This window comes from Amblyomma americanum, chromosome 2, assembly GCF_052857255.1.
Source record: "Amblyomma americanum isolate KBUSLIRL-KWMA chromosome 2, ASM5285725v1, whole genome shotgun sequence".
NCBI classification, from domain to species: Eukaryota; Metazoa; Arthropoda; class Arachnida; order Ixodida; family Ixodidae; genus Amblyomma; species Amblyomma americanum.
In genome coordinates this window covers 227,080,661-227,092,899 of record NC_135498.1, presented here as the reverse complement: position 1 = coordinate 227,092,899, position 12,239 = coordinate 227,080,661, and the positions used below count along the sequence as shown (strand labels likewise).

The window sequence follows — 12,239 nt, the reverse complement described above, 5'->3', positions numbered from 1 at the left end:
CACGAGAGAGATCACAGCACTGCCGCGGTGACAATCTCCTGCAGCGGCGTGCTAGTGGCGCGCATTGCTCTTGTCGCTCCGAGCACGCCCCAGGACGGGGTGACTGTTGAGTCTGTGGACCGCTGGAGGATGCCGTGAATAAACGTCTCCTTCGTGAACTTGGAGGCCGGTGTCTTTGCGGCGAGTCGCTCTCCTCTCTGCAGAGGTTGAGTGCGCCACAGCGGTGCCCCAGGGTGCGTGTGGTGACGGATGATTGGGGCCCTTGGCTCGTGCGAAGCCTGAACCCGCGGTGGTTAGTGGCCTGTGCCCACTCAGAAACCCACAAGAACAACTAGCCCGTCTTTCTACTTTAAGAGGAAAACGCAACTGCCGATTTCCCCTGCTCAGGTCAGGCCAGAGGTATCGTCTACAGGAAGCTGCGGCCAAAGTGGCGTGTTGCCTCCACCAAGGGGCCTTAAAGGTTAGAACTCTCTCCATCGGCTCAACAACCAGGATCCCATTTTCCCGGATATGGTGATGTCACGCACGGCGAAGTCTGGTTGCTCCGGTCCATGGTGGCACACTACTCACCAACATCCCCCTGCCGGGATGTAAATGCGGATGCTCGGGAAGCCTATGGTGTCGCAACTCACCATCTGCATGCTGCAGATGCCCCTGCGGGGATAGGCAATGGATTGGTGCATAGTTTTTCAAGTCCTTGGCATCCCCTTTCTTATGGATTAAGGGAATGTTTTCCAAATTCTGGTATGCTAGAGGTCATAAGGCATTGCATATTATAGGGCCCTTAAACAGATTGCATGATCCTCCTCATCAGCTGCTCTCCCTGTTTCCCCTCCATCGTTTTGGCTACTCAGCTATTTTAATCCTCTGATCCATTCTGGAAATTACATTGCCCTCCCTTGTCTCTAAGTGCATACATTTGATTTCTGCCTACGCCCAGCTTCATCTTCAGTGCTTTTAAGCTGCCTCCATTTGTTAGAGCATGCTCGATTCTCTCAGCACAAACAGCACAACAAAGACAAGTCACGTGGCACTGACACCATAGCCACCACACACCTGCAGACCCTTCGCCACCCTCTGTCTTTCTCCAGCGGCCGCTGTACACGACTGCATTGGCCCCCTGTCCCAGCAGGGCACCCAGTTCCAGGTCGTGCAGGCCCAGCTGCTCCCTGTCTGGAAGCTCGGCCACCACCCGCTCCTTGTTTCCAGCAAGGGCCAGCTCCTGGGTCCACACACACCCCCATTGTCAATGGAACACTACTTTCTGCAGCAGACAAAATGCCTCATTCAAATGACAGCTATAACTTGTACATGACTCCTTGGTATATCGTTCGTGTGCTCTAGACAGGTCTGCGGAAGACTGGACATCACTTTTATGACATGTGCAGTGATGCTGCTGGAAAAATACAATTCGGAGAAATTTTTGGTGCCAATCTGGAGCACCTTGGAGCAGAGGAACGTCGATTTAGAGCAGTCTGGAGCATTAAAATTTCAAAGCAATAAAACACTGGTTTAGAGGCACTCTTAAGTTGGCAAACAATGCCAGAAAAGTTCAAGTGCAATGTAAAGGTGTGCTACACATTTTAAGATTGCAATTACTGGCACATAGTCACACCTGAAAGGTCTTCGATTCTAAGCTTTACGCTGTATGATTAAAGAGGGGACACCTTTGAGAAATAAGTCATACAATGTTTAGTTGAACAGCCCGTACATACACTGCACATCTCCTCCACATTAAGCCACCCACAATCCCACATAAAACCAATCGGCTCTTCATTTATGCCCTTCCAGTTCAGACACGCTTCCTTGGTCACTTACGTCCGTCACTCAAAAGCAATTATACTCGGTCACCTCCTTGCCCTTACGAGTCAGGCCAGTTTTGATCAGCCCTGCACTGGCTGAAGCATCGTTGACATTTCTGCCTGGAGTGCCCACAAAGCTTGCACTAACCCTGTATGAGGTATAGAGCTTTATTGTTTAAACAGAGAAGCAGAGTCACCATGCTGCACAAGTGAAACGAGTGGCAAAGTGCAAACGCAGCAACGCCATACAACTGTGCCTATTTCTAACGAACACTGGCCTAGCACACATGGGATCGACACGGCAGTTACAATGCGCACTGCAGCCATGGCACTGAGTCGGACAGGTCGAAAACCCCCGGACGTGGTACTAGGTTGCAACCAAGACACAGGTGTCGCGCAGTCTTCATCGCGAACATGAGCATCAAAAATACAACGCGTGGGTGTAACATGTACGTGACATAGAAAGCATGCAAAAATCCCCCACGCAATTCCAGCATTGGCCAGTCTCATAAGAACTTCGAGCTCACTGTGAGGCTACCGAAATTACTTAAAAGAATCTCGCAGCACGGATCGACACTACAGTAATAAAAGCTTGTTACTTCGAATTTCAAGGCACCGGAAAAAAATGTCCCAATATCCGAAGTTGGAATTATCGAATGAACCCGGTGAAACTGACAATATAGCTCAGTAAGGCATGTTGCCAGGCTAGTTGGTTTAGCATTTTTTTGAAGCTTGGAAAAAAATCCACCTTGGCGCAAATAACTTCACACAGACAAAAGAGACAGGGTGACAACGGACAGGTTCGTTGTCTCCCTGTCTTTTTTGTCTGTGTGAAGTTATTTGCGCCAAGGTGGATTTTTTTTCTGGTCCATTGACTCCCTGTCTCTTCTGTCTGTATGAAGTTATTTGCGCCAAGGTGGATTTTTTTTCCAAGCTTCAAAAAAAAGAAACTGACAAAACTGATAAGAACCACTTTTATAACGGTAGACTTTTTTGGTTAAAGACTACACAATGAAGTGTTGCTTGTTGGGCGAGTTGGTGATCCATGAAAATAGAGCAGCGCGTAACAAAACAGGACACAAAGGAGAGTTCTGTGTCTCTCCTTTGTGTCCTGTTTTGTTACGCGCTGCTCTATTTTCATGTTTCACTACACCATGGTCGTCTGGTGTTGAAATGGGCACAGCGCAACAGTGACTATTTTCCACATTTCCATCAGTGTTTTATTACGTGCCCGCTGCCGGTAGCATTAAACCAGAACAGCTCTAAAATGATAAAAGCCCTGCGGCACCTTTCACGGCGTGGTAACGACGAAGCCCTCTCACAAGTCACCAGTGAGAAGGTGCAGTTTCTGCAGTTTTGGCACCCTCACTCGAATGTTAATGGAAGTGAGGGGAACGCGCAGTGGCTGTGCTCTGTTGGCTGGCTGATGCTCGGCCAACAGGACAAAGCTCAGAAAAGCGAAACTATGAAAGACTATCCTTGGAAATGGGGCAGTTTCATCATGCCTGCCACTGCGCGCACATCAAAGGTGCATAGAACACCGCAATTCAGGTTTTAGTAGGACTATTGCGAAGACGTGAAAGACGAAGAAAGTGGAAGACGAGGCAAAGCCTTTTGCCTCGTATTCCACTTTCAACTGAAAGGAAATAAAATGATCTGAATCAGAAAAATCTGAATCGCTTGCCGTGTCGGTAATACTAGAACACGGCCTCGTTTTCATAACCCGTAATATTCAAATGAGCGGGCGACTGATGCCATAGGCAGACATGGGTGCTAGCCAAGACCACACCGGCAGTTATAATTATCCAAATTTTCGAATTAACGGGAGTTGAATTGACGAGCTGTGACTGTAATGCTTCGCAAATGCTTCTTGTCGTTCCACATCCATTTCGTTCCATCGTTTGACTCATGCTAGGGTTGAGTTGAGTTGAACTCAACTCATGCTACGAGTAATCGGCCGGCCAGTCAAGATCACGCAGATGAAAGGTAGATTCTCGAGACACGCGAACAACTTCAGTACCTAGGAAAGAACGTCACGTGACAGTCATCTACGTTATAAGTGGGCTTCAATGGCCCTTAACCTTATCAAACAATGGTGATTATGTCTGCCTGGATAGGCAGGCATTTTGAAAGCAGTGAGTTTGGAGCAGTTCGGTTCAATTTTCGAGATTTTTATCAGGATGGCACAGCTTACCTGGTTTGGCGCAACGATGGGGTCACTGCATGTGCAGGTACTGCCAAACAAGTGAATCACAGCTTTTGCCATCTCTACCTTCATTACAGCACACCTAACAGATGGTGCCACCATACTGCCCCCAACATAAGAATAAGGCGAAATACGGTGAAGCTTGATGTGCCATTTAAAACCAGTGCATGCCGTAAAAAGTGCTGTAAAAAAAAATTCCCTCTGAAGCACGGGCCATGCTACAAAGTGTATTGCCATGTTAGCTGCGCTACTGACTCTTGCGTCATTCAGAGAAAACCCAAGAACAACTGTCTCAGCTAAACCGCTTCCCCGAAATTTCGCACAGAGGTGGCAGTAACTTTTGTCATCGTCATCATTAGCCTGACTACACCCACTGCAGGGCAAAGACCTCTCCCATGTCTCTCCAATTAACCCTGTCCTTTGCCAGCTGCACCCATCGAATGCCCGCAAAATTCTTAATCTCATCCGCCCACCTAACTTTCTGCCGCCCCCTGCTACACTTGCCTTCTCTTGGAATCCACTCCATTATCCTTAAGGACCAGCAGTTATCTTGCCTTCACATTACACGCCCTGCCCAAGCCCATTTCTTTTTCTTGATTTTGACTAGGCTGTCGTTAACACGCGTTTGTTCCCTCACCCACTCTGCCTGCTTCCAGTCTCTTAACGTTACACCCATCATTTTTCTTTCCATGGCTCGCTGCGTTGTCCTTAAATTAAGCTGAACCCTTTTGTTAGCCTCCACGTTTCTGCCCCGTAGGTGAGTACCGGTAAGATACAGCTGTTGTACACTTTTGTCTTGAGGGATATTGGTAACCTGCCATTCATGATCTGAGAGAACCTGTCAAATGCGCTGCACCCCATTCTTATTCTTCTAGTTATTTCCTCTCATGATCCGAATAAGCTGAAACTACCTGCCCTAAGTAGATGTATTCATTTACCACTTCCAGCACCTCGCTGCCAATTGTGAACTGCTGCTCCTTTATTAGACTGTTGAACATAACCTTTGGTTTTCTGCATGTTAATTTTTAGATCCACCGTTCCACTCTGCCTGTCTAAATCTTTGATCATGCTTTGCAGTTCATCTCCTGGGTGATTCAGCAAGGCAATGTCATCAGTGAATCGCAGATTCGCTTTTCTATTATAATACTTTTCTGTTATACTACATTTGGATGGAGAACATGGCTGGTTCAGTGAGACATGGAAATTCTGCACCAACACCAAACAAAACAAAACAAAAATAGATTTTACAGACGCTGCCAGTAGCGCCATGGCAGGAACAGCCACGTCAGTCTCACAAAGGAGAGTAGTAGAAAATGTGAAACAATGCTTCATCATTGATGACAGCAATCAAGAAGCACAAATGGTGCCAGCAGCTCAGTCTCCATGGTATTTTTTGGTTTAGCAATGTAGTGAATTTCCATCTAATTATTGCCAAGCCTAAACACTGTGGGAACAAGCACACAGGGAGAATTATTCTTCCATATTACCTGAGCAATGCAATAGTCTCCTTGTGTACACAAGAGCCACATACCATTCAAAATGAGCCTGGATGACACTAAGAGCTTCGGACTGCGCATTAGCACAGGCCAGATGGGCCCCTGACTTTCTTGTATCTGGTCTGCACCAGTAAATGCAAGAGTGAAATGTGACAAGTGCCTCACGGCTGCATCAAAAAACACTGCGATCACTATCTTGGTGCCAAGGTCTCCAGACGTGCTTGTTATTGCGTCAGACACAAGGGCAAATGTGGCAATTTCTGGCCAAGCATGTTAACATTCCTTATGGTGGCCGAGCATTCCTATATACCTGCCCTGCATGCCAATGTAAAAAACAATACATGACAGCTGTACTGGTAAATAAAATCAAGTGCTTTGCATGCCTTGCTAGTTAAAAGGGCAAATGAATTACCGACTAGTTCACCACAGTCACAGGTAATATAAGCTTCTAGTTTTGTAAGTTTATGCCAACGACAAGTATCAAGCAACACTACCATCAGGGTTGACTACCTGCCTAGCATAAATGCGGAGGGATTAACAGTATCGGTTGTTATACAGTATATTAAGGTGTACCACGTTTCATAGGTAACTACGGAAAAAAATTTCAATGGCACACATGAACTGCATTAAGGAGGGCACTCATATCTCCATACCTCCTAGGATATAACATTGTGTGGCTGTTCCATAAAGAGTGCAGTCATTGTTTGTACACTGATCTCATTTTGAGCCATACTTGATGACCTGATCATCAGAACAAAGTTGGGTTCGTTTCCACCACAGGCAGTCGTGCTGATTCTACTTCAATCACCGCATTGCATACCTTTTTACTGCCATATGACGCCTCCATACTTGCCTCAGTCCATGCAAAGACACAATCCTTGTTAGCACTCAATGATGACCCCTAGAGCATATTTCTCAACAGTCCACAGCAGTGCCTTGAGGGCATGGAGAAAAGTGAGCAACTGCTTCTGCAGAAATTCGCACTGTGTGTAACTAACTCAGAACACTGCCTTGTGCAAACGTGGCTCTGACAGAAAAAATTGCGACAACTGTATGCAAGTTAGCAAGAAACGTCTGTAATTAAGGATACCTCAACAACAGCGTATTGCTGCGAGAAAAAAAAAAAGCCGAGGATGCTGAAGAAATGAACGGCTGCGCAAATCAGGACACACATCATCATGCACCAACTCGCCCCTCAGGCCGTTATTCCGTGGATGCTCATGCTTCTTGGGCAAGTCCTCTGCGGGGTCCTTCGTAGCAAGCGTACTGCGCAGGACATACCCGCAGCGCGACGCAGATGCTCTCCAGCTCCTCTTCGCGGCTGAGCAGTGACGGCTTGCTGACGAGGCAGACGCCCGTGAGGCCCATGAGGGGAAGTCGCGCGCCTGCGAACAGCTGACGGCCGGCTTGCCTGCGCAGGTCGGCCGCCCGTGACTGCCTGATCCAACGCTGCAGTTGACGCGGGCCCCGGCGCGCGGCCGCCGACGCTCGGCCCCCCCGGGGCCAGAGCAGGGTGCGCAGGGCAACGCGGAACCGCAGCACCATGTCGTTCACGCAGCAGCGCAGTGCAGCAGTGAAATCGTTGCTGGTGACGCAGCAGCGCCGCGACTGCGGAGCCCAAGCGCGGCCCACTGACTTCCACGCTGATGTCAGCTTCATGGCGACGGCGGCCGCGCCGCAGCTCTACCAGTCACCACGTATATACTAGGAACAAGGCAACAGGGGCCACTTCGCCACTTCTGCTTTTAGAACACTGTGCATCAGCGACAGACGTCGCGGATGATGGGTTCTAGAAGACACCCTGGTGGAAAGAGCGAAGCGGGAGCAGGTGAAGCAAAAAAAAATGTGGCCGGCCACGCGCGGCGCTGCCGTCGAGTACTTTGGGGGCTATGGGGCAATGTTTTTAGATAAGAACCTTATCTAAAAACCATATGTCCTTATCTAAAGACGTTGCTATGGCGCTAGCTTCGATGGGTCTGAGAAGCGTTTGCGGGTCGGTAGGCTGGAAACGCCGATTGGTCGGTGGGATGCGTGTCTGCGTGACGTTTATTTCGCTTCACCCTCGTTCTCAACCGGATGTGGGATCGCCGCGCCTCTCTCGGCCTGTCCCTAGAGGGCCTAGGGAAACAAGCGGCCCCGCCGCGGTGGCTCAGTGGTTAGGGCGCTCGACTACTGATCCGGAGTTCCCGGGTTCGAACCCGACCGCGGCGGCTGCGTTTTTATGGAGGAAAAACGCTAAGGCGCCGTGTGCTGTGCGATGTCAGTGCACGTTAAAGATCCCCAGGTGGTCGAAATTATTCCGGAGCCCTCCACTACGGCACCTATTCTTCCTTCCTTTCACTCCCTCCTTTATCCCTTCCCTTACGGCGCGGTTCAGGTGTCCAAAGATAGATGAGACAGATACTGCGCCATTTCCTTTCCCCAAAAACCAATTATTATTAAACAAGCGATTGCGGGTCGGTAAGCTGGAGACGCTGATTGGCCAAAAAAAATGACGTCACGCCTTTAACGTCATGGTCACATGATTTTAAATGACGTCATGTCCGGTTGGGGACATTTTTTTTAGAGTTTTCTCAGAATTCCACACGTTTGTGAGAGCGTGCGCGGGATAAAGAAGCGCATCTTTACCTCCACCCCACCCAGTTCGACCACTTTGCCGAGCGGGGTGCAGTTGAAGAACCCTTGCCTAAATGCTCCCGCCATTCACGTTTACCCCCCGCCTCCCCCACGACACTTTCCCGAACTCGAATGTTTTGTCGCCTTTTTATTTTTATTTTTTGTGTTTGCATGCACAGTGCACGTGTCTCTAGTTAAGCAAACTGCGCCGCTGATTCCACATTGACTATTCCTGCCGAAGAGGCTCCAGGGAAAGGAGCGTTTGCGGGTCGGTGGGCTGGAAACGCCGATTGGTCGGTGGGTTGCGTGTCTGCGTGACGTTTTTTCGCTTCGCCCTCGTTCTCAACCGGATATGGGGTCGCCGCGCCTCTCTCGGCCTGTCCCTAGAGTGCCTAGGGAATCGCTAGGGCCGGCCGGCCAGCCGCCGGGCGTGCGTGGTCTGCGGGCATTCTCTTCGTGAGCGTAGGGGGCGGAGCGCGCGTTTCGGAAGCTGTCCTGGTATGGCTTTTTTTTTTTTTGCGTGGTGCGCTCGTCGGCGCAGCCAGCTGAAATTTCTGTACAGTTCTTGCTTCCACGACATTGCGACGACCCCCAAAAGGCGCTGACCCGCGAGAAATCGCCAGCGACATAAAGGTACGCATTTTATTTCAAATTTTGCTTCATGAAGTGCTGTACCGCTTACCTACATGCCTTGCGCATTCCAGGACCTCGTTTTCCTGCTGCAGGAGCGCGTCGTGCTGGTGTTCAAAATTTTGCAACTCCATTACGACGACCCACATAAGGTGCGGTTTGAGGACCGCCGGCGTCGCCATCTGAACCGTCGTCTAACAGCCACGATGAAGCGCTTGTTGGGCGTGCACGTTCTCAATCACGAGGTAAGGGTTGAACAACGTTTTCGCACGTTTTCTCGTGCAGAACTCGCCAAATTGCGGCGCTTGTAACGTAACTTTTTTTGCAGCATCGTTTCCTAGATGCTTCTGGCGAGCCGATGCTGTCCTTATTTGCCGCGGACCGATACCACGTGGCGAGACGCCAGGGCATCGACCCCAGTGCGCCTTTGTTCCTTTGCAGTGGCAAGTCCAGAGTAAAAGTGGCCACGATATTTCTGCCACTACAATCTGCCCTTTAGGATCGCTATCAGCTGTAACAGTAAGTCCAGAAGTTCCGACTCGCGCATTGTGGAAATCGCGCCTGGCCTAAGTTTCCAGCATTCACCCAGTGCAGTGCAGCTTTGTTTAATTCCTTAGAGACTTCTCGCGCTTTGTCGAAATCGACGGCAGCCGTGAAAATTTACATATTAGACCTCGCTACAGCATTATCCCAGCGCAGCGCGCCTTTGTTTCTTTGCGTCGGCAAGCGTTAGAAGCGCGCGCCGTCTCGCGCTTTGTCCAAGTCGGATCTAAAACTCGCGCTAGGCCTCGTTGCCTGGTTGACAAAGTGCACGGCTTTGTTCCTTTCAATGGCAAGCCTCTGTGACTACAGTCGGCGGCCTTAATTTTTATGATCGCTGTCAGCTTCAACAGCAAGTCCAAGAAAAGTTATGACGATCGCGCGGTGTGGAAATCGGCGGTAGAGACAAAAAACTCGTGCTTGTAGCTGCAGACTTACCCAGCTCCAGTGCGCCTTTGTTTATTTCCGTAGCGACTACCCGCGCTTTGTAGAAATCGACGCCAGCCGTGAAATTTTACATAGACCTCGCTACAGCATTAGCGCAGAGCGCCTTCGTTTCTTTGCGTTCTAACTTGTTTGCTCGTTACTTTTGTTCTTTTCAGTCGTTTCCTGAATCTGTCCAAAGAGCCGGGGTAGGTGGATGATTGTTGGCCGTCAGTGGAACCACATGGCGATCGCACTGCATACAGCACGACTTTGGTCCATGTGTTTTTTAAATAAAAACATCAGATGTCGAAGGTCGTGCCCGAGGATTGCTTCGACAGCTGGGGCAAAACCATGGGGACCGCACACGCTGTGTCGTCGCTGCCAAGTGAAGAGGCACAAAACGGCTGTCAACCTTAATAAAGGCCCTTCTCGGGGCCGCCTCAGTGTTTCCTGGCAGATCACACGCTTTCCACCCTGTGCACGTGTTCTCATTTCCAATTAAATAGGTCCTTCAAACCCTGCAGAAGGCTTGAATTAGGAACTGCTAATATCAAGATGGTACTTGAGAAACAATAGCGGCTACAATAACAAAGATGAAGAGGGGCTGGAGTTACACGCAAATAAAAAAGTTTGGAGGTACCCAGATAGGCTGAAATGGTTTTGGGCGGGAGTCCTAGTTATTCTATATAGGACGCAAATAATGCATATTCAGCGTTTATCAAGGTTTTTGTAGGAATATATAAAGAACATTAAGCAGTCTAAACGAATAAGAGAACCATGGATCATGCCAGAGCTCAGAAGAATGATAAAGAGCAAAAACAAGTACCATGCCTTATTAAATAATCGCTCTCTTGAATCTCTTATTAAAAAACAAGAAATAATCTAAATGCTGAGCTTAAGCGTGCTAAGATTGTGTATCATCAAAAACTGTTCTCTGATGTAAGAATGAAAAATTCAGACACTGTGTGGAAAGTTGTAGATAACTTGTTACGTCGCAATACGAAAAATGCGCCAGCTCAACGAATAATCTATAAGGGCTCTGAATTATCCGGTCAGGCTCTTGCTGGCCATTTAAACAGCAATTTTTTAACCACCCATTTACCTATGATGCATCTACCTGAAGTTCCTTCATCTTGTAGCCCTTTCGAAAGCCTTTTCCTTGAGCCCATCAATGAGACCTTTATGAATTTGAATAATAGCAAAGCCTTAGATGTTGACAATATTCAGATAAAACCAGTCAAATATGTACTATCATATATTGCACCTGTGCTTGCATACATCTTCAATTTGTTAATTGAGACGGGAGTTTACCCGGAAGAAATGAAGAAAGCAAGAGTGACAGTTGTGTTTAAAGGGGGAGATAAAGATGTAGTGTCCAATTATAGACCGATATCTGTGATTCCAGTCTTTTCAAAGGGCTTGGAAAAAGTAATCTTTTCCCGTGTAGTGAACTTTTTTAATGCAAAACAAATCCTGTCTGATGCTCAATTTGGCTTCCGAAGGGGAAAGTCGACGGAAACGGCTTTGTTATCACTTAAGGAATGTATCCTGCAAAACACTGAAGCAGGTATTCTCACTGTCGGACTCTTCATTGATTTTAGTAAGGCTTTCCATTCCCTAAACCATCAAATTTTAACTCGTAAACTTTCTCAAAACGGAGTTCGTGGAACACCTTTAGACCTCATGAAATCATACCTGCAAAATCGAAAACAATCTGTCTATATCCACAATCATCAGTCTTTTTTTCTGGCCGTACGAAATGGTGTGCCTCAAGGCAGCATTTTGGGCCCGATGCTTTTTATCATCTATATAAATGACATTGTGCATATTTATGACAAAGCGAAATTTATTATATACGCCGATGATAGCAGTTTACTAATCCCTGGTCACGACATAAACAAGTTAATTGAAGAGTGCAACGTAATCCTTACGAAACTAGAGAACTGGTCCTCTTCTAATTGCCTCCAAATAAAACCTACAAAGACTAAGGTAATGATTTTCCGTGCAAGGAACAAGCCAGTCGAACTACAACACGCTCCTAAATACGCAGGTCAAGAAATTCAATTTGTAGACAGCCACAAAATCCTTGAAGTTACTTTCTCGTCGCATCTCAGGTGGGATCGGCATGTGGAAAATATTTGCAAAAAGCTCTCTTCAGTAGCAGGCGTTCTAAAACGATGTCGATGGCTCCTTCCCACTCACGTGAAAATTCAAATTTATCATGCTCTTTTCGGTTCCGTAACTCTGTTTGGGCAACACCACAAAAACAAATGTGATAAAAATACAGGTTCTGCAGAAGAAAATGATCCGCTACATTGCAAACCTTCCTTATCTGTCTCTCCAACGCAAACTGCTTTTAGAAATTATAACATCATTCGTTTTGAACATATATGTTTTTCGCATTTTGAGGTTCTTTTACCATTCTTCTCCTGCTTATAGAGATTTCTGTGATGACCCCCCATAATGCGCAGGTCCACACGGGACGGAGAGGCAATGAGACACTGTATGGCTCAGTTTAAACAA

The 12,239-nt window shown here is 47.8% G+C and overlaps 1 protein-coding gene across 1 annotated transcript in view; it reads right to left on the bottom strand.

Moving 5' to 3' along the window:
- Positions 1–7,510, bottom strand: part of Pink1 (PTEN-induced putative kinase 1) — an 86,314-nt gene extending 78,804 nt beyond the window's left edge. The window contains exons 1-2 of the mRNA XM_077655790.1: positions 6,786–7,510; positions 1,057–1,222 (exon numbers count right to left, since the gene is read on the bottom strand). Coding sequence (XP_077511916.1) covers positions 1,057–1,222; positions 6,786–7,163 — 544 coding nt within the window. The 5' untranslated portion in view covers positions 7,164–7,510. The remainder of the gene's footprint in view (positions 1–1,056; positions 1,223–6,785) is intronic.
- Between the last annotated feature and the right edge of the window lie 4,729 nt (positions 7,511–12,239).